This window comes from Aptenodytes patagonicus, chromosome 7, assembly GCF_965638725.1.
Source record: "Aptenodytes patagonicus chromosome 7, bAptPat1.pri.cur, whole genome shotgun sequence".
Classification (NCBI taxonomy): domain Eukaryota; kingdom Metazoa; phylum Chordata; class Aves; order Sphenisciformes; family Spheniscidae; genus Aptenodytes; species Aptenodytes patagonicus.
Window position 1 is genome coordinate 59899885 of NC_134955.1, and position 23341 is coordinate 59923225.

The window sequence follows — 23341 nt, forward strand, 5'->3', positions numbered from 1 at the left end:
TTTGGTTCCAGGACTAGTCAGACAGAATTACTACTGGGACTGGGACTGGGACTGGGACTGGGCGGAGGAGGAACTGCAGATGCCACTGCTTTTTTCCTTTATAAGCAGTGTATATTACCTTCTTTGAGTAAATTACTGAATTTTCTTTTTAATTATATCTGGTCACAGTTGCATTCTGATCCTCTTTTGTGACAGGAGTCCTACAAGACAGAAGCTCCTGTTGTATCTCTAACTTGAATCCATAGGTGCTTGCCTTTAAAAAAATGCCAATGGTTGCCAGATATTATTATTAAAGAGTATAGGAGATAATGCTGCTGTTGCTTAGAGTGAGACACAGCATGGACCCCTCAGACACTTTCAGTAGCCATTGGTGTGGTCAGTTCTACTGCAGTCTCTGTTCTTTATCATTCAGTTCCCCCATCACACACAGCTGTATGACGTTACTAAAGCAACATGCCACAGAGGTGAGCTCTAGGGAAGCTTTTTGGAAGGTTTTCTGGCAGTAGAATAGATCATTGGACAAGCAAACAAATTAAATAAATTAATAAATTGATTAAATAATACTCCTTAGCCTGGACACACCCGAATTCTCAGCTGTGCACATGTAATTCAGATTCTGAGGGAAATTATTACTACACACAGACTCATGTATAAGGTGTTGAACAGGAACAATGAGAGCTACTGGCTGTTATCTGAATGAACTTATTTTGCCTGAATATTTCAAGATATTTTTAGTTTTTCTACAATAACGAATGATTCTCAGCTCTTTGATCAACTTGATATCACAGCAAAAGAAGAGAAGGAAAAAAAGAGAATGGAATTGCCATCTGTCATCTTTGGCTAATTATTTCGAGCCCCACCTTGTTTCATACACTGCAGCACAGTATTTTAGGACTTGTTAACTGAGAAGTCTTCTACTCTGCAAGAGTATAAATGAGTTCACCTCTAGCAAGTTCCTCACCGCTCAGCATGTTGTGCTGTCATTTCCTAGAACCTTTGCCCCAACCTAATGTCACAATTTATTGGTTCAGTCAAGTCTATTTTATCCTGCTCCCTCAGCTGAACTGTCTTTTCAGTGTAAGAAAGACTGTTTTGTTGCCTTCTTTGTGGGTGTATGGAGAAGGAGAGGGAACAGGACTGCATTCCTCCAGACTCCTGTTAGCAGTCCAGCACCTTGGCATTAGCTCTTCTGTAGTTTTTGGAGTGAGCCAGTAAATGAAGGAGTTTTCTGCAAGTGTGGAGGGACCAAACCAGGCAGCAGGTATTAATCTGAAAAGATGCTTGCACTATTCATGTGAAAAGCAATGTATAACGTGCTTCTTCAGAGGGGACCCAGGAGCCCTCTGCTTCCACCTACCCTGCAGACGTACCACCCCAAAGAACCATGCAGAGTGAGGAAGCAGCTTCATTACTACAGACTTTCCCAAAAAATTCCTCTTGTGCCCTGAGATGTGGATTACCTAAACACAGGCCACATTTTTTTTGCCTTATAACTGAACTACTTTAGCATTCTGGGTGAATTGAGACTTGGTTTTTTTAACTCTCTTGCTGAAATTTTTTTGCTTTCTCGTTAGTTTTTTTAAAGGTTAAGGTGCATCAGGCTGGATAAAATAGAATCTATCCTCATTTTGTAAGTGCTGACAGTTGTCATACTCCCTATCTTTCATTTTCACAAACAAATTAGTTTTTTTTAGTTCCTTCAGCAAGCTGATGTTTTTCAATATAATTGGAAAGCAAGTTTCCAGATTTTAAAGTCTAGATATGTTGAAACAGTGTGATTAAGATTTCAATTAATCAACAGGAAAGAAACAAGCATGTTCTCAGGAAATACTAAACTCTCCCTAAAAATTTAGATCCTTGTGAGCTTTTTAAAAAACAAGGAGGGAAATGAAAATAATCTTTCAATGGCTGTTTATTTTTTTTATGAAATGGCTAAATAGCCTGAGCTAAAAGCCTGGATGTGGGCATTTTAAGCTTTGGTAAACTTGGAGATAAAGTGTGGTATTGTCCTCCATAAAAGTAAGGTTATTTTCTTTTGAAAGTAAGAGCTACAAGTGGACAGTGATGGTAGGAAAAGAGATCATTTTTTTGAGAGAGCCCTACAGAAAGGCTGCTAATTGTCATCCCAAGACTCTGAACTTCCCCACGGGCATCCATTTAAAAACACCACATAAGATCAAACTCAGTGATCACACTGTGGCTGTGTGAATTTGTTCCAATTTTAAAAGACTTCCAAATACTCAATCAAATTGGAATCAGGGTCAAACATTTTGAAAAACAGTCTTATATGCCCTGATTATATTTCGCTTCACTGGTCATCTCCTGGTTTTAACAAGGACAAGCAGCAGAGCAAAGCTATTCTTGTATCAGGCTCATCTAAATCCAGGTAAGAGTAGAGTGCATGTGCAGAGCCCCAGGGGACTGAAAAATAGGAATTCAAACCACTTTTCCAAGATTGTTGGTTTTTTCACTCCACAGAGTGTAGGCTGTGCCAAAAAATACCAAAAGAATCTCACTTACGTCTTTCCTACACTAGCAGCACTCTTAAGATGAAAATTGTCACATATTATTCAAAGAAAATCAATAGACTGCAAGAAGGCAATCTAAAGCTTAGCCTGTCTTTATTTTTTTATTTAATTAATTTCTTACTTTGAAATATATTTCAATATTTCATATGTCATTGAAAACTATAGGCTCAGTGAACGACATTTCTTCTACACACCTGCTACTTGAAATAAAGTCAAGCAACAAAGAACAAAGAGTATATTCAGGAGAAAAGTAGAAGAGAATCTAAGCAAAATATGGAAAAATGAGTCATTACTTAAACTTATACTATGTGCTGCATAGGAATGTAATCTAGAGTCAGTCATAACTCCTCCATCCTTTCAACATCTCTGTACCTATATCATTGAAAAAATCCTTACTTCAGGAGACCGAAGATTAATGTAAACCTGATAAAGGAGAGAGAATAAATACATACCAGCGATATAAGAAAGGTGGGTGAACTGCCCAGATAACTGTGGCATCAACAATGAAATGCAATGCATCTGTATTATAAGAACTACTCCATCAGAAAAAAATATTAACTGGTAGTAGGTAGCTGTGGATTTTGCAGCTTCTTAAACAACTTTCAGTTTTTATACACGTTAAAAACAATTATTACAGGCTTGGCTGAGACAAGCATCAAGCGTACTATAATAAACAGATCTGCTGTTATTCCCCTAGTTCAGAAAACATAGCGCAACTGAACGATGGGAGACTACAGACTGACGTGAAGAAATGAAACATTTTTACAAACATCAGAAAGTTAGAAAGAAAGCATAACTTCACAAAACATCACTTATTAGTTACCTGTCCCAGAGAGTAGGTGAAGATTTTGCGAGCCTGCCCTGGAGAATTCTAGGTTGCCATAGGCAGGTTGGCACCCAGGAATTTCGTACCCTGCAGCATGAATAGAGGATAAACCATGGCTAGGTATGGCTCATCAGACATACGAGTGATAACCTAGCTAGATTTGCTGCATATTAGTAGGCTATGGCACAATTTGGTACTAATTATTGTTCAGGATATCTTACTTTAAAGCAGTATTAAAACTACAAAACAAGGTGATATTACAGCACACACATTTAGTGATTTTCTTCTATGACTACTGTAGGTCAGAATAAACATTTATAATTGACCTTATGGTGGTTGTAAATGGGTGCTACTCCATCTATTTTACTGGAGAAACATTTGGTCTTAAGATTTGTGAATCAAGCCCTTATATTTTTGCATTGTAAAAACATCAGATAAAACAAATTTATGCTTCATTGAAAGAGGGTCAGCAAAATTCCTTCTGAGCACCGTAGTGACAACATGTTTAACGCTGTTAATTAAATCTGGGCTGAGGTTCAAGTTCCACATACCAGGTTCCATGCACATCTACCAGCAGCAGAACAATAGCTGCAAAATATTTGCTGGAAATGAAAAGCACAAAGAGAAGCAATCTGAACTAGCAATATAAGCTATGAATGACACACAGCAAAAGCAGATGGTTGGACTCGATGATCTTAGAGGTCTTTTCCAACCTCAATGATTCTATGATTCTATGATTCAGATCCAGAGCCCAGGAGAAGGCCAACGAGGCAGGCAAATTAGCAATGAGAAATGTTGCCCAACATTAGCATCAAGCAATGCTGGTAAGATTCAAAACACTCTGTTCAGTCCTTAGTCAAGCAAATTCTCACTCAAGTCAAAGGTGGTTTTTCCTGAGTAAAATCTGAGTAAGGACTACAGTATTTGGCCATGCAGAATACCTCATACAGTATTGCTGTGTTCCTTTGCAATATCAGAAATGCAACAGAACAGGCCTTGAAGGATAAACTCAATAAAAGATCAGTTTTTCCTCACTCAAGCATAGTCATATTTATGAACCAGAATTTTTGCCTAAGCTTTCCCTGTGGTCAGTGATCACTACACATGCAGAAAATCCTACCTTCCAGTATTCACCACCAATTACTAGTGGGTACTGCAAAGTAGGGACCTTCTGGACCGTGAACACATCTTTACATACAGAACGCATTTCAGGAGCAATAGCTGTGCTACGGAAAGTAGGAGAGAATCTCAGTGTTTATGGGAAAGGAGAACTCTGCTGAGTCTCCTGCCACTGTTGTAAGTCCACCCTGGGATCGGCTTCATGTCAAGAACTATCGGCAGCAAGATGATGCTCTTTAAGGCACTCTGAGGAAAAGCACTAAGTGAATTCCAGCATGTTACTCTAGTTGTCCCACTGAGTTGTTCATTGAATAAAGAAGAAACATTTAAGTATCTTTTAACTTCTTCTGTACTGGACTTGGATTAAGTATGTGAAGATACACAGGGACAGCAGAGAAAATGAGATGGCCCGAGGTTTAGGTGTTGTCATCACATGAATTTACAACAATATTAGCTTTTAAATCAAAGTGGAGGTGAGAATAAATCTCTGCAATCTGTAATACCTCAGTATTGTCAGTTCTTCAGTGAACTGTCAGTATTACTTTGGATTATATATCTCTTGCAGCTTTTCTGATGTTCTCAAACTGCAAATCTCATAATCAATAGGGGTGTACTTATTTAATACATACCAGTTCTGTGGTACTTCACTATGTATTTTCATTCTCAACTATGGGTGTCAGGAAAACAGTCCATTGCAGGAATACAGATTTGAAAATGGTCTCTACCTGGCTCTCCACTTTGTATCTGCACATTTTTAGGTACAAAATTGTAAACTGCTCCTAAAAATCACATCTTTGAAATCTTAATTTTGAAAAAAAACAGTGAATTCAGCCACAGGTTTTTCCAGAACCAGTGGAGATTTTTCAAACCAGTGCATTTTGCATATTTCTCTGCACTTCACTGAGAAACCCTCCATAGTAGTTTTCTAATGAAATAAAATTTGCAAATTCTGAGGTGGAAGAAATGAAAACATTGGGCTTTTCAAGCCCACAAAATTAATTAAATTGGGGCTTTTGGAGCAAAGAAGCCATTTGAGCAGGGAGAAATCTCTGCTGTCTTCAGATCCATTACCAGCTCTCTTCCATGTAGTCTTAATCTAACCTATCTCATACCTTTTACTGATATATAGCAAATAGCTTTGCTATAGATAATCTTGACAAGATATTTTAAGGCTATGAGGTTGTGAGATGTTTTGACAGAGAGGGGAGGGGTGTGAATTCCACTTTAGCTGTTTGCTCAGTGTTTTTCCTGACATCTTTTTGGTAGTAAGTCCAGTGTAATTGCTCCATAAATGAGCTAATGCAGAGAAAAGCTCTCTGCTCTAAATGTGGTGGGTCTTTCAAAAGCTCCCCAAAGGGATTTAATAACATCCCGTCTCAGATAATCAGTGTCAGTTGTAGTCCGTCTAATCACATTCTCATGTGCAAGGTTGAAAAATAATTAAACTGTAAGATTTATTTATTTGCCTGATATACAAACACAAAAATTAATTTGTCAGCTTCTGCAATTTACATGGGATATTGTTTTATCATTGACAAATCAGAAATTAGCAAAACATACATACATTTTTGTCTAAAGCAACTGTAAATTTTAAAGGAAACAAAATGGAAAAAGCTCCCAGTTCTGTTACTGTGTTGTTTCCTTTCTGAAACAACAGTTGTAAGAAACTTGTAAGTATTGAAAATAATAAACAAGCCTATTTAAAAAGAATATTGTATAGTCATAATATACAACTAATAGTTTACTACAGGGAAAATATCAGTGCCAAAAACCTGATGATAACATATTTCAGATTATCAAATTTTAAAATGACTTTTTATTACGGTGTAGCATGATAAAGTAACTCATTTTCCTCTGCTGTCTACAGATCTTCCCTTATCCCTCACTGATGTGATTGAGACTGACTCCGGTGTCAAGTGAGGTTCGAATTTGGGTGTACTGTTGTACTAGTCTGTGTTTCCTTGTCTTGTCCTAGAACACGCAGTATGTTACTTCAAATATTGTCTGTGGCTCATCTGACAATAATCACAGAGGATACTTACAGACCCATAGCCAATTTGAAAAAAAAAAAAAAGCAGATTTCTCAGTAAAACATGATCAACACTTTATTTCACTGTCTAGAGAAGAACAACTAACAATTCATCAGTTTTGGTGGCAGATGGTGATTGATCCACTGTGCCTGGAGTAGACTCATACAGACTGCTTTGGCTGTTTAAGAAATACTGTTATAAGAAAAGTAAACACAATGCCCCTTATGCTCCCCTCTCCATATTTCAGAGGTGAGTAAAATTTATAGCATCTGATACTTATAAATATCCCTGGTTTGTGTACTACTCCTCAAAAACACTGCTCTTTTTTGGTAGGTATATTGGGTTTGCGTGGCCAGGTTTTGGTATCAGGGGGGCTACAGGGGTGGCTTCTGTGAGAAGCTGGTAGAAGCTTCCGCCATGTCTGACAGGGCCAATGCCAGCCGGCTCCAAGACGGACCTGCCACTGGCCAAGGCCGAGCCCATCAGCGACGGTGGTAGCACCTCTGTGATAACATATTTAAGAAGGGGAAAAAAAACCAAACCTGCGTAACTGCAGCCAGAGAGAGGAGTGAGAATATGTGAGAGAAACAAGTCTGCAGACACCAAGGTCAGTGAAGAAGGAGGGGGAGGAGGTGCTCCAGGCGCTGGAGCAGCGATTCCCCCGCAGTCTGTGGTGAAGACCATGGTGAAGCAGGCTGTGCCCCTGCAGCCCATGGAGGTTAATGGTGGAGCAGATATCCACCTGCAGCCCATGGAGGACCCCATGCCAAAGCAGGTGGATGGGCCTGAAGGAGGCTGTGACCCCATGGGAAGCCCATGCTGGAGCAGGCTCCTGGCAGGACCTGTGGACGCGTGGAGGGAGAGGAGCCCACACTGGAGCAGGTTTGCTGGCAGGACTTGTGACCCCGTGGGGGACCCACGCTGGAGCAGTCTGTTCCTGAAGGACTGCACCCCGTGGAAGGGACCCACACTGGAGCAGTTCGTGAAGAACTGCAGCCCATGGGAAGGACTCACGTTGGAGAAGTATGTGGAGGACTGTCTCCTGTGGGAGGGACCCCACGCTGGAGCAGGGGAAGAGTGTGAGGAGTCCTCCCCCTGAGGAAGAAGGAGCGGCAGAGACGTGTGATGAACTGACCACAACCCCCATTCCCCGTCCCCCTGCGCTGCTGGGTGGAGGAGGTAGAGAAAATCAGGAGTGAAGTTCAGCCTGGGAAGAAGGGAGGGGTGGGGGGAAGGTGTTTTAAGATTTGGTTTTATTTCTCATTATCCTACTCTGATTTGATTGGTAATAAATTAAACTAATTTCCCCAAGTCGAGTCTGTTTTGCCCATGATGGTAACTGGTGAATGATCTCCCCCTGTCCTTCTCAACCCACGAGCCTTTTGTTGTATTTTCTCTCGCCAGTCCAGCTGAGGAGGGGGAGTAATAGAGCAGCTTTGGTGGGCACCTGGCATCCAGCCAGGGTCAGCCCACCACAGTAGGATACACATGGTTATTTTACAGGTGCCAGTGCAAATCTGAATGATTTTTCTGAAATAATGTGTTTTTCAGAAGTTGGAGAATTTCATGGTTGCTCCACTTGTGAGTGGAGGACTTAGTGAATAGACTTTATCAATCTCTAAGCAAAAGCCACCCCAAACTTTGTACCTGTTAAAGGGAAAAGGATTTTCTGTAGAGCAGGAAAGAATGTGTCCTGGTCTGATTTTAGCTTAAACTCAGTGCTCTTTAAGATCTGAAGGGGATTTGAAAGTCACCCTTAAACTGGATTGTGCTATTATGATTTCTGTATGTGCCCAATTTAGCCCTATTTTACCCCAGTATGAAGAAGTTAGGCACAAGAACTGCTATTTTTGCCTCTATTAACACCATGCAGCTATTTTAAGGGCATGCTTTTATAAACACTAATAACCCCAGATGAAACATTGACAGAGCAAACTGGAAGAACCGCAGGGACACCTTGGAACATACTGTCACGACTCTACCTCCACATCCCGTCCTCATTGAAGAGGCACGTGGCAGTGATGCTGATTTAGCATCACAGACTTGCAAGATGCTGTCAGCTGCGCTTGCTACCTACTTTCCTACCAGTCATGCCAATGTAGGTAACTGGCTGTCATCTCCATGGAACAAAGGCTGGAGCTAATAAAAATGTCAAACAATCCATTTTCTGTGAGGGGGTGGCAGTTCTATTCCTGGAGTTACCCAGAACTATCTATGACCACAGCATTAAATAATGTAAAACTGCTACAAGGACTGCAACAATATATCTTAATGAATATTTTAAATATAATTCCCTAATTGAAAACAGGGTCCTCTGGAACCGTGCATCCCCCCAGTTGGGGTAATCTGCAGGGATTGGACCAGTAGCTCCACAGTGTGGACACAGATGCTAACAGAGTACCTGGGAATATAAGGAGGCTGGGAATGTCCATTGAGCAGAAAAGGGAGGAAGATGAGGACACCTGTTATCAGTGAAGTTAATACCTATTTTCTGACAGTATAGGAATACAGAGATGTTGCTCTGCCAGCTCAGTTTAACACGTTTTAGGAGAGGGTGTTTCACTGGCAAAAGGCCTGCTGGTTTGGGCACCTCTCAAGTATCTTTCTGACCAGGCACAAAAATCCACCCTTTTTCCTCATCCCATTTCTTCTCCTTTTTTCTCCACTCTTCTAACAAGCTCCTGCCATGGCTTCTTTTCATCTCCAGCTTTGCCCATCTGTACAATCCCCATCTAATATGTTTCTGGTATGACCACTGGCTCCTCTTGGTGCATCAGCTGCTGCAATGCTGAAGGTGGAAGACCACTTCCACGCCCCCTCTTGGGAAGCCAGACACTACAGGAAGCTTCATCTGCCAGAAAGAGTTAGGGAGGAAGTCTTGTTCAGTCTTGAAACTGTGATCAAGAACACTTAACTGAGATTGAACCTATGTGAGATTTAGTTGCCAAACTAATATGTCTCTGTTAAACAGCTATGATCTTTTTTTTCCAGATGCTTTTGAAGTGTGCAACTTTGAATGTTTATAAAAATGTTATAGCTCAAATTCTTGACACTCTGGAAGGCTCCTTGGAGTATTTTAGGTCCCAGCTCCAAAGCAGGCAGGTTGAGGGCTTCTTAATGAAAAAAATCATTGGCTATTTTTTTGCTATGAGTAAACCCACATTTTTTTCCTTAGTTATATTTTCAGAAAAGTCTAAGGCATTTTAACATATAAATATGGCATGCAACATTTCAATTGATACAGTTAAAATTTTGCAACCGTTAAGCAATCTGTCAGCAGAAAATTTTGGGTGACCTCAGCAATCAGTAATGCTACCGGGTTGTCATATCTACCTTACCTAGCTATTTATCTGTCTATATTTATCAAACCATGTGGGCAGCCTTTTGTGGAGTCAATGTGTATGTATACGCACACACACATGTATGTGTATGTACATACATTAAATCCACTATTTTCAGAAAATGTATGTGGTAAATAGTATATAAAGCCTTTAGAGTTAAACTTCCATGCTCAGACTATAAATAGGTGAACGAATAAATATCACAGTATTAGGCATGTTGACAAAGCAGTTGTGGTAGGATTGGAGCTACTTGCAATGTTTGATTTTGTTTGTTGACGCCTTCAAATACTTGTGTAGCCAAAACCCAAATTATGTTTCATTCAGACACAAGGCAGTTGGTTCAATACAGGTGTATCAACAAAATGTAAGGATTTATGACTAAATGAATTAATGAACTTTCTGTTCTCAAAATGCTAAGATGCCATACACTCTGTGAATAATGGCACAGGAGATGACATGAGCTAATCAGTTTTACATAAATATCTAATAATTAACAACTGGTTTAAGCTCTCAAAAGAATATGTGGAAAAAGACCACATTTTTCCACCATTGGCTTGAATCTAGTTAGGTATTACAACAAAATCCAAGACTGTGTGAAGCTTTGCAAGCTTGGCAATCACTTCTCTTGGTATCACTGTGGCATTTTATTGCGGCTATATGACTTCATATTTTGTCAGTCTTTCAATGCATGAAATATACTAACTGATCTGAAATTTAACAGCTGGCTGAGTACAATTTTACTGATGATTAGATTTGGGGGAAGAGAAACAGGTGCAGAAACACTCCCTCCTGCAACTACAGAAAAATATGATAGGAATTAGTCATTCAGTATCTGCATGGAAATAATAATAAATTGTTAATAATATTTCTTTTTGAGTCTCCTACTTGGGAAGTTGATCATCTGCATATTGTGAAAAGCATTAGCTAGCTTTACTGTCTTGCAGCTTATAAACTATTGCTATAGAAAAATAAAAGAGTCACAATTTTCAGGGTTATAGATCATCTTTGCAATATAACTCAATGACACCTGATAGTTTTTATGCTGCTTAAATGCATTCTGTTATTTCCTGTGGGAAGCAATAGCCATAAACGCATTGTATAGGTGCCAAAATATACCTGTTGTCTGTAGACATTTCCCATTGGAACTATACTTGCTTATATGTTTTATGTGTCTCATGAAGTTTCAGTATTAGTAATGGCTCTCCAGTGCTGTCATTGATAACATGCAACAGCTTCTCTGAGGCATTTATTTTGATGATGAGCTTTTGTGTAATGGCAGAACGCAGTTTTCATGAAGAATGGTTTTCCACATGAAGGAAAACAAATATCAGACTGACCTAAGGGCTGTCCTTTCCTCCATTTCCCTTGGGTTCTTTTCTTCAGTTACCTGAATAAGTGTTGTTTCTAATGTAATTAGGTCATCGTGAATCATTCCCCCCTACTTTTTCTCTATCATAAATGCTTTGCTCCAGTGTCCCAGCAGCAGATCCATTTTTCGCCTTTTTTTATGGTTTGACTTCAGGCAATCTTTACACAGCTCCAGCTGCCCTCTTTGAATGCGCTTAACAAGCTTTGTTTCAACATGGAGAACATTATAGGGTTGCTGGCAGTATCTGACCAAGAAGACTTCTGTGTCTAGAAGTGAATTTTTATCAATCTTAATGAGACAAATTTGGAAAGATGTTTTGGTTTCCTGATATGGAGTATTAGGATGCTTAAAGGTATCAACTGCATAAATTAGTAATACATTAAAGCCACCTTTAATAGGCAATAGAAGTCCTTTATTGCCAGTGTAATTCTCGCTTTTCCCCATTTTTCCGGTGTCTTCCTTGGAGCCTCTAAGTTTGGGAGCCTTGGATAATCACTGACTCATTTTGTCATCTAGGAATGGACTATGTAAGAGGACTTTTCTAAATATATAGATGTATTTACTGCAGACATCAACTGTGCTTTTATTTATATTTCATACCTTTTCCAGAATCTGCTATGATGTTTTTAAGTAGGCATGTGAATGTGTGAATAAAATCGTACTGAATATAGAGTAGGCTTAACTTTACTGGGAATAGCAGCTCTTTTGTGCAAAGACTGGTCTGTGCTTGCACGGTTCCAGCAATCCATGCCTGGTGCCTCCAGAGAGTCTGAAAGAACTAATAATTACAAGACATCCCTTTAAAATGGCATGTTTTGCATGGTAAGTAGAATAAAGCTAACACTTAAGAATGAAATATACTCCTTTTACCCCAAAGAGATATCCTAAATTATATCTGATAGCTCAATAACTTTCATTTACTCACTGTATGCATAGGCTAAAGATCTGTTTTCTAAGCAGCTCCAGTAAACTACCCTGTGAGGTGTTTCAGCAAGACGGGGAAGTGCTTGCATGCCGGGGAAAGGGCAGTGATGTCTCTCTGGGAACGCTATGCAGAATCCCGGTCACCTGTTTTCAAGAGAGGGATTCCGTCTTGAAGAGATGCACAGAAAAGGCTTTTTCTGAGATTTAAGAGGCATCTTAGAAAACGAACTCAAAAGCAAAGCTGGTCTAGATCAGTCCAAGAAAAGAAGGACTGAATGAGGATATGGCTGCCATTTTAAACATAACAGGGAGGGGGGGGAAATTATTTCCTCTAAAGAAAAGCAATGGCTTAAGAAGAAAGTGAACAGAACTGATCATTATTACATTTTCTTCTGCAAATTAGAAGACTCCTAATGATGCAACAACATGATTCTGGAACAGCCTTCCAATAAGATTAGCAGAGAGAAAACTACTTAGAAGATGGAGTATCTGGTTGCCTGTAACTGCAGATAACTGTTCCAAAATGTCCAGGTTCCTAAATGTCTTTTTTTCCTAAACTGCTTTTTCACAAAAAGGCTATTGTGAATAGATTTATTCTAACAATGGATCTCAGCCCTTCCAAATCTTACTCCCTTCAGCGTTCAGTGACATTCAAGTGGGAGAACAGAACCGGGCACCAGCTCAGCACTGCCAATGATGGGAGTCAGAAATGGAAGAAATCTCATTGAGAAAGCCAGTTCTACCTTTCAGAACCTGATGTAGCTAATGAATTTGTCATTTGATCTCTGCTAGCAATGCATTTATCAGTCCAACACTTTCACGTGTTTACAATACAAATGCACTGCAACAGAGCAGTTGTATTTTCAATTGAGAACACTATGATTACAGAGATAATATCTAGAGAAACATTCCCAGGAGATGCTTCCAGGCGCTTAAAATCAATAGAAATGATGAGTATTTTACATCTCTTCAGATTTTGCTTCTGGTTTGTCTATATAACCCTTATCTTTTACCCCTGAAGGGCGTGGGTGCTTTCACTGTGGATAGATTTCTACGTTCCTTTTGCTGAGAAAATTAAGCACTGAGTGATCTGCTTCAGAAATCTGCTCACTGGAGAACTGGTAAATATGCATGTAAACAACTGCCCTAGAGTATAATCTGAGCTATTTTTGTGTTATAGTGTGGTAGGTTAGAAGAAGGAATTAATTAAAAAAAGAGAGACTAGATTTCAGTTCAGAAATTGTTTTTCTTTTTCTGTCTGCTCAGAAACCCAGTCGAGTCCTCCTCTCCTGCCTGCCACCATAGATTTAGGTTATTTTTGATAAATTCTGCTCTTAGTGAGGAAGTTAGTCATCATTGACTGTACCTCTGATGAAATAATTCAGTGGAATTGCCTGGGCTGGTTGGCATGGAGTTTATTCTTTGTATATCCATACAGGTCCTCTCAGTCCATCATGCACTCTGTGGGGCTATTTGAAATTGATTCTTTCTAGTTTTATGTGTCTTCCATTATAAAGGACAGATTTTCTGTTGTCTTAGGGTATACTACATTCAATTTGAACACACCTATCTATGCCAGGCACTGTTACATTGGACTCTTGGGTACGTCAAATAAACAATATGGCTCCCAACATAGAGAAAATCAGCTCACTTCTCTGTCACTCGACTTGCTCTCCTACCCTTTTCCCTTCTCATCCATTTAAAGTATGAGTTCATTGAGGGAGAGGAAATCTCTTAGGATTTTGGGAGAACAGCATGCGGTATAATGGATCCTTATCTCACGGTGGGACTTCGAGTGACATAGTAAAGAGAAAATGAGAGGAAGCTTCTGGTGGGGTCACTTGAGTGGAGGGTCTTTTTAGAAATCAAGAAGGCGGCTAGAAAGAACAATATCTGAGGGGTGGCAGTCCTTGAGATGTATTAAAAACATCCCAATACTCTGAGATTTGTTTGGGGATAAATTTCAGATTAGCTAATGGGAAGATTTGAAAATTATTTCATTATCCTGAATACCATTTTAAACCAGAGAAATATCAATGAAAAGGTTGAATCCAGAATAATGCAGGAACCAGAGCAGGCTCAGAGGGAAAGAAAATGCAGAATTTCACCACCCTGTGGATGAGCGCTGCCAGGGGAGAGGGCAGCGCTGGGATAAAGAAGCAGGCATAGTGCTCCTGCTTGTGCCAGAGCAAGGAGCCATGACTGCTGCTTCTGCATGAGGGATGAGCAAGAGTTTTTAGCCTACTCACAGCATCCTTTCCTTTGGCAGTAGCAGTGGCAGGTCTCTGGAAGAGGCAAAGCAGGCAGCTGCCCCAGCAACTGCATACTTTGTCTATGTCTAGAGCTGGCTCTGCAAATCCCATTCCATTTATTTCAGGGCTTGAATCATATACTATACCTGGCGCAAGGCCCATTCTATGCTTTGAAAGCGCTTTGGGGGAAAAAAAGTGCTGCAAAACAAAATTGCCAGGTGTGAGCAATCACAGCACAATTAAATCTATTATGAATGGAATGAATTATCTCCTTAAAAAAAAATATTAGCTGTTGTGGAACATGTCTCATTTAGCAATTAAAAAATGTATACGTTCAGGTGAGTCTATTACTGCTTGGCTAGCTCCTGTCATGTGCTGCTTTATACTTTCTTTTGCCAGAACTGGCTGTGTTGCAGAAAACAGACTCAGTCTTCATCCAGATGTACATCACTGAGTCACGGGCATGAGATTGCTTTATTCAGTATAGACAATGTCTAACTATGATAGCGGCAAACTAATGTATACTTTTAAAACTAGAGAGATATAAATGCAGAATGTATAATGGTGAGAATTCAATGACTTGGAATACACCTCTCAAAGGGAGGGCATCGAGGATTAAAGGTGAGACAGGCTCTGAAGTAGTCCTTGGCTGAAGTGCAGGTCCTACTTTCAAGACATGAATACAGAAAGGTTATTCTCTCTAACCAGTCTCACAGACACCTACATTTGGGATTCTGGAGTGCCCTGGGGCCGAGCTGCCTCAGGCCAAGCGGCTATGCTCCCTGGCACTGCTGTGATTCCTCTGCGGAGCAAGAGGTACAGGTCCATGGAAGAGCTTGACCTATTCACAGTACTTCAAATCCACCTAAACCAAAGGGATGGGCAGTAAAGAGTTAGCGCAGAGCCCAGCAGCTGTGTTCTCTTTTTTTGAGGACCCAGTGGTGACGGTATATATCGCATACTTTTAGTGATTTGAGCAGGGAGCACCGATTTGTTTCAATTTGAGAGACCTCAGTCCTGTTTCTACTTTGTCTCAGGATATACCCTTGCTAGGTGGCTATCGGCACAGATTTCCATGCCTTCCATTGAAACCTGGCACTAGATAACTAGGAATGAGTAAAACACTGGCTGGGTAAAAAACTGGCTGGACAGCTGGGCCCAGAGAGTTGTGGTAAATGGAGTTAAATCCAGTTGGCAGCCAGTCACGAGTGGTGTTCCCCAGGGCTCAGTTTTGGGGCCGGTCTTGTTCAATATCTTTATCAATGATCTGGACGAGGGGATCGAGTGCACCCTCAGTAAGTTTGCAGACGACACCAAGCTGGGCAGGAGTGTTGATCTGCTGGAAGGTAGGAAGGCTCTGCAGAGGGACCTGGACAGGCTGGATCGATGGGCCCAGGCCAACTGTATGAGATTCAACAGGGCCAAGTGCTGGGTCCTGCACTTCAGCCACAACAACCCCATGCAGCGCTACAGGCTTGGGGAAGAGTGGCTGGAAAGCTGCCTGGCGGAAAAGGACCTGGGGGTGTTGGTCGACAGCCGGCTGAATATGAGCTGGCAGTGTGCCCAGGCGGCCAAGAAGGCCAATGGCATCCTGGCCTGTGTCAGAAATAGTGTGGCCAGCGGGAGCACGGAAGTGTTTGTGCCCCTGTACTTGGCACTGGTGAGGCCGCACCTCGAATACTGTGTTCGGTTTTGGGCCCCTCACTACAAGAAGGACGTTGAGGTGCTGGAGCGTGTCCAGAGAAGGGCAACGAAGCTGGTGAAGGGTCTGGAGAACAAGTCTTATGAGGAGCGGCTGAGGGAACTGGGGTTGTTTAGCCTGGAGAAGAGGAGGCTGAGGGGAGACCTCATCGCTCTCTACAACTCCCTGAAAGGAGGTTGTAGCGAGGTGGGTGTCGGTCTCTTCTCCCAAGTAACAAGCGATAGGACGAGAGGAAACGGCCTCAAGTTGTGCCAGGGGAGGTTTAGATTGGACATGAGGAAAAATTTCTTTACTGAAAGAGTGGTTAAACATTGGACCAGGCTGCCCAGGGAAGTGGTTAAGTCACCATCCCTGGAAGTATTTAAAGACGTGTAGATGAGGCACTTAGGGACATGGTTAATTGGGCATGGTGGTGTTGGGTTGATGGTTGGACTCAATGATCTTAGAGGTCTTTTCCCAACCTTAATGATTCTATGATTCTATGATTTTACGATTCTATGAATACAAAGTCATGAAGGCAGCAAGAAAGAAAAAAAAATCGGTTCTGTAGCTCGTTTCCTTCACTATATGGTATTTCTCTCTTTCTTCAGCTGTTTAAGGACTCAGGGGTCCTCATTCAGGTGGTCTGAAAGTCCCCTCTGGACCCAGGGATCTCTTCTTGAGGCAATGCAGTGCCTGTGTTCTGTGCCCAGAATACGATTTGGCTCAGATACCAGAAGAGCAAGCATGAGTGACTTTAGGTGCACTACACTAATGTTAACTAGGCTGTGCAAATAATTGACATTTTAATACATTCCTTTGGATTTGGCTGCCAAGTGCAACTGATGGCTAATTGGGCCTGAGGTTTGTAACAGTGTTAACTTGTTACAGTACAAGCATGAAAACCAGAAGGTCTGATCTGGTAGCTGATCCCCTCAAACAAAATAAAACCACGTACAGGAAGCCAGGGAGGCAGAATTTCCAGTATGATAGTGGGGCCAAGACACATGGAAATCTGGTTCCTACTTGTGCAAGCTTTACTGGCTATAAGCAATTAGAATAAAATTCCCATCTCAGCCAAATGATAGCACTGTAATAGCTCCCTGATGTATACTGAGGCTCTGGGCCAGTCCTGAAGGAGTTGGAAGAGTATCATGTGGCCCATATAGCCAAATCTTTTAGGGATGCAGAGGTCAAGTGAGCCCGTTAATAGTAGACTGTACTCCCTTCACTCTCATGTAATTCTGGACCCTCTAACTTTCCCACAGTCCCTGCTAAAAAGTATCATTTCCTTTGCCAGAAATGTGCTACTGCTTAGTAGCTGAGTAATGGGTTTCGTCTCTTTGCAAAATACCAGCTTCAGGCTCTTGCCAGTTCCAGACCAGAGCTGCAGCCTCTGGGCTCCTACAAGTGTAGAAGGTATTGACTTAAACCAGGGTAGATTAAAGGGTTGTATCTAGGTAAAAGAACTACTTTGCTTGATTTTTGAACTGGGGAAAGCATCATGCCTGATAAACAGACACCACAACTCAGGTAATGAAAATGACAGGGATTGGGTAGCACTTGATTAGCAGGTAAGCAGTCCTCCCCCATCCCGGTCAGCTGGGTGAGATTTGCAGAAGCTGGTGACTACTTGATAACGTTACAGTATGCAAGGGACCCCTGGGAATGTGAGATGAGAGAGGAAGTGTTTGTGGGGGAAAGAAGCACTAAATAAGCTGAATAACCCTATGGCCATGTTTAAGGTAGCTCAGGTGTGAAAACAGTAAATCAATTATTAGATAGTTGATTCAGAACAGTTTGGGTTTTCTTTTTGCTGTGACATGTTCTCTTTGCTTTATAGAAAGAGAATTTTGGGAGCTGAAGGGCTACCTCCCCTCAGTTTCATTGGTCTTGCTTGTACATCACTCATTCCTAACATCCCTGTGATTTCCTCTGCATAATGAGAACAGAGAGTACAAAATTAAGAGGGGCTTAACTTTCCCATGTCCTTATATTGCATATGTACAGCACAAGATCACAGAAAGAACTGAAATTTCTGTTCTGTCTGAGCAGTAGCTATTCTGCAGGAAGGGTGATGACCTTGACTATCATCAGAGGCTGCTCTGACTCACTGTTAACCACTACATCATTGCAACTGGTGAACATCCAAGCTCTTGGCATGAGAATTCAGAATTTTTTACAATGTACTTTTCTCTATTTCTCTGCCTCTAAGCATAGCTAAACAGTGCATCTTGTTAGTTGTTTCAGCAGCTGCTAGTCACTGTCTCTCAATCCTCTTTTGGAAAGAAGCTGCACTCTTCCATTGCTACTGGAAGGCTTAGGCTTGGTCCTGGCAGCTCTTTTACACCTTTAGATGAGCAATCTTCTTGAATACTCACAGGAGTATCCAGTTAAGGTCTTTATAGCTTGTTCTGACAGATTTTTCTCTTCCTGACTCTATTCCTCCTTTGCAAAGTGTATTTCAGCATCATCTCTGAACTTCCTACTGGCAACTACCTCTTTGCTGAGAAGTGACATCCTTTCACGGTCTAACACCCAGTGGCTTGTTCCTGTCTTGTTTTCATGTAATCTACTTTTAACAGCTCCAGACATCTTGGCAGGAGGGCTGAAGGATACTCACTGTCTGTATTTCTTGGCCTTTTTCTGATAAGACTTAGAGTTCCTCTGCTCCCTACGGACCCTCGAATGAACAAAATGGAAGGGGAATGCAAAATCCTACTCTCTTTCTCCCTTGCTGTGTTCAAGTGCAACTGGAATGGCAGTTCCTGCACTCCTGGGCATACAGACATGCTAAACTGTTTGGATAGCAAGAGGGTGGAAGGGTACGGGCCCAGTCCTGTCCTCTGCCTGCATCACTGGCCAACATCTGGGAGAGCTCCATGGGAGTCTAGCAATGAAGCTCCACAATTTCTTTTTCATAGGATGTGTCTTAATGGCACATTTTGATACTTTAGGATAAATTCCTGCCCTGGTGAAGTTAATGTGGAAGAGCCAGTGGGAATTTGGGGTTGAGTTTCTTCTCTGATTTCTTGTGAGCTCTCTGGCCAGACCTGCGGCCATAGTTAACACTTAACACTTGTATCTCATGATATGACAAGAGCTTTATGCTCTTAAGTGATTGTCTACTAATAGATTATGTATTTATACCCTGATAGAGCCATGAGCTGCTACTTTCTGACTCCTAAAGACTAATCCAGGTAGATGATCAGCTCTATCACCTCATATTAATCAGACCTGAGTTAGCAAAAAACCCCACATATTAGAATGTTCTGATATTTGGCCCCTTTTCATTGCTTTTCTTTCTCAACACATTTCAGAAACATTTAAATCAAATCAGTTGTCTTGGACAATTAGACCGAGATAAGGCTACAAAAATGGGAAACTGAGGGAGAAAAAGGAAAACTTTAACATTAGCTAGCGATGTGTTCAGTTAGCTGTGCACATTTCTGGTTTATAGCATGAGTTAAAAAGAATTAGTACATTGAGTATCAGTAGTAAGTGTGGGAATAGCTCACTAAAACAAATGTGGATTTTACACACCTTGTAGAAAGTTGTGTGACCATTTTGACCTTTGCGAAATACTTCATTAACTGTTCTGGAAAATAAAAATTTTATTTCCATTTGTAAGGGTTTTACATCCTGGTGTGAAAAGGCCTTTCATTTCAGACAAATCTTGCTCTCTGATTAACTCCTATGGTTACGGTAAAAGTACTAATAGATTTTTCTATCTTCATCTCACTGATGTTCAATCTCAGGTTCTTTCCAACTCTGCACTTTTAGAGGACAGTAATTTGCTGAAGGAATTCTCAGCAAGTTGATGTCAATCTGATTACAATTAACAATATGTTCCATTTCCATTTCCATTTCCCTCCTTCAAATGAGCTTGAATGATGGCAGTAGAAGTCAGAAAAACATTTTAAATAATCTGGGGTCTCTTTAGATTTCTGTAAATACAAGGATCATTCTTTTATGGTAGGCAGCAATTTTTTGTATGTATCCCAACACTTTTCTGTTCATTTGGACGTGACAAGGTAAATGAGTAATAAAAGTGAAACAGGAAAGGTAGATGCAAAGAAAATGCAGTTGTCAGGATTTATTGAGCCCACTTGATGGTGTTGAAATTATTTTTTCTTATTTTTATAGCCATTCATTCTGCTCAGGCCTGCAGGTCAAACACCATGTAAATGAATAAAGAAACAAACCTTTCTTATGTGTTAATGGAAATGATGTGCTCTAAAATTAGTGTGTCTACTGCAACACAGAGTAATAGATACTGAACAACTTGTTCTCTTCTCTGTAAATTGAATTTAAATATAAATATGAAATATAACAGCTTTTAGTTAAAATGGACAGTCCCACTAATTCAGAAGGTGGAAACACATGGGTAGCCCCACTAAAGACAAATAAGGAGCAGGCAGGTGAACCACCACAAGTGCTGGGGAAGTAGCACACAGGCCAAGCGTGTTGGGGTACGCTCCCAGCAGCACACGTGGCCACCAAATCATCAGACTCTGGTGGTAGCAACGGGCCACAGGAGTGCTTTGCTGGGAGGCTTTGACTTGCAGGTTACCCGGTGCAGGTGGGTTGTGGGGACTGATCCCAAGGAAAGGAGGCTCACTCCCAGCATTGCCTCCCTCTAGCGTTTGCTGGGGACTGTCTGAGAAGTTCTTGAGAGATACCACTAGGATTTGGGAAGGCTGCAGAAAGAGGTGCCTGACACACAGCTCCCGAGAAGGCTATCAACAGCCTACAGGGTGTGCTGCTCCAGATGAACTGCGATGGGGAAAGGTCTGAGGAATCCCCATTTGGAGAGCCTGGACTGAAGCAGAAAGGTTAAAGGATGGGAGACAAGATATGGAGACAGAAAAAGAGCACACACTCCTTTCTCCAACAATTTGTGCCTCCTTGTACACCACAGCTGAGGTGTTTGTTGCCTGGGGCAGCTGTAACCTCACCTGCCCTCTGCAATGTGGGAAAGGAGCAGTGAGTGAGCTCCATCAGTCGCTCCATCCCTCCTGAAGCAGAGACCTCTACCTTCACGGAGCCTGACACACCAGTAAAATCTAAACCCAAGGTCCCCTGCAGAGAAACCTTAGGCTAAACCCTCAACTGACAGGACTAATGATATTGAACCTACAGTAACTTGTACTAGCTTAGCTTTTGGCTAACGATATTTCATGCTGTCTTAAAAATAAGGATTATGTTATGGCTTTAGGTTTTGTTCCTCATCCTGTTTATTTAGTGTGACTGAGAATACTTACTTAAAATATCTCTACCTCAGATTTTTCTATCTGTAGCCTTGGAACAATAACTCTACAGTGAGGCACCATCAGTGTGAAATACTCCAGTATGCTAATTTAGATGAAAAGTTGTATCTGAATTTGGGTGCCTAAGGTTAGGGTCATGTGCAGAACCTTGGGTAAAATCTGTGCTTTTGATACTGAAGTGTTGATGGCAGATAGAAAATAATTCTCTTGTGGTAAATGTCAGACACAAAGGTTTTAAACAAGTAATGTCCTTTGCTGGACTCTTCCCCCCCATCCCTCCCCCCCTCCCCAGTTTATGTGCTTTTTTCACTCTTCATGGAAGCTACGTTTGTGCCACATGGTCAGTGAGGGAACCTCTGTATTTAACAAGACGGATGAGGTATTGGTGTTTCTCTGCTGTGGCCCTGAAGCACTCTAGGTGTATGCAAATGCTAAATGAGCTAAATGAAACACTTTCAGATACGCACTGTAGTGAACAGGCTGCAAACACAGTCTGGGCCAAATTAGCACCGGTGTGTTGGCCAGTGAATGAGTACATTGCTGCTATTAAAAATGAGTACAGCATGATATGTTTACCTATTTTTCAAACATAGGAGTAGTTTATAATCACTAAGGGGCAAGTTATGGCTGTTTCTGTATAATAGCATAGCAGAGTATGCTTCACTCTTTTATTTTACGAACCACATACAACATCACAGGCAGTATTTGCAGAATGCAAGAGGGGTGCTTCATTTTTCCAATCTCCGCCATCTTGATGAACATGAGGCTTTGAAATTCCAGAACTAATGCAAGGAAGGCAAATATTAGGACCTCAAATTATGAACACTTTCTGACCCGTTGTTTTACATGAATGAGGCACATCAACAGATGTAATGGACGCTCAATAGTGAATTACTTGGGTACTGCTGCCAATGCTAAAGGTAAACGGATTATTGCCCTACTCTCCCTCTCCCTTATTGTTCGAGGTAAAGAAAGATCATGCCTGAAGGTATATCAGATCTGCCATTATTGTGTAGTGTGAATAGACTGTGGGCTATGTAGTTTATCACTCTCTGTGCTAGATTATCTGCCATCCAATGCTGTTTGGCCGCTGCACCTTATCCCTTTTTCTCTTCCTTCAGCTTCTCACCTAATCAAATCTCACAGACAATCTAAACAGAAAACAAGGCACAAAGAAACAGTTAAAGAAGGTTTCACAACTTTTATGGTAATATAAGACTGAAATAAGTACTCTGGGCCACAGGGATGTGCTCCCTGCTATCATGTTCTATAATCCATTTAATCAACTGATCAGAATTTTTCTTAAAATTAATTTAGTTTTAGTCTTTAGCCCCATTTTTATGGTTACAAATAGTCTTTCAACTGCAAGACTAAACGTATGCCTGCTCAGTTCATGCTCATTTGTTTTTATATTTGTGCTGCCCCGTGACTTGAAGCATTCATCTCCCTCTCTGCTCATTTATACCTTTTGTCTACTTATAAAGAACAAGACGGTGGGGGGGAGGAGGCAGCCCGAAAAATTACTGGGGAATAAGTGAAGTTTAACAAGGAATCTCCAGGTAGTTGAGGTGTTTGGTGAATCTGGAGACTGACCTTTTCGCCTCCTTTGTCCTCCTGCCAGTGTTGGCTTAAGTCAGTTATATCCACTGATTTGTGAGATTTGGCTCCATGAAAAAGGAATCACAGAAATCCAATTGAGGGAAACATAAGGAAAACGTGCAAGAGCACCCTAACACCTCATGGGGTGAGGTTAGAGGGGACTGAGCAGGTCAGGACAGGGCGCTGGGGGGAAGGGGCTGAGCAAGAGTTGTGTGAGGTGAAGAGCACTTTTGCTCTGTTTCTGTCTTGAAGACTGATCTCTTCTATTTGAACTCTGGATGTTTGCTGTTGTCTCTAAAGCAGTTTCATAAGTTCAATAAAGATCGGATAGTTATTTTGGTAGTTTTTTAAGGAGGGCTTGCTGATAGCTGCTGTTGGCACCCTGCTTGCCATGTTCTCCAA

The 23341-nt window shown here is 41.3% G+C and overlaps 1 protein-coding gene across 7 annotated transcripts in view; it reads right to left on the reverse strand.

Annotated features, from left to right (window-relative positions):
• Window positions 1–23341, reverse strand: part of BEGAIN (brain enriched guanylate kinase associated) — a 164842-nt gene that overhangs the window by 72366 nt on the left and 69135 nt on the right. For 5 of the 7 annotated variants that reach the window (XM_076345457.1, XM_076345455.1, XM_076345454.1 and 2 more), the window contains one exon: window positions 3352–3441. The exons of the other annotated variants lie outside the window; for them this stretch is intronic. In XM_076345457.1, the coding sequence (XP_076201572.1) occupies window positions 3352–3441 (90 nt within the window). The remainder of the gene's footprint in view (window positions 1–3351; window positions 3442–23341) is intronic. 7 annotated transcript variants of the gene reach the window in all.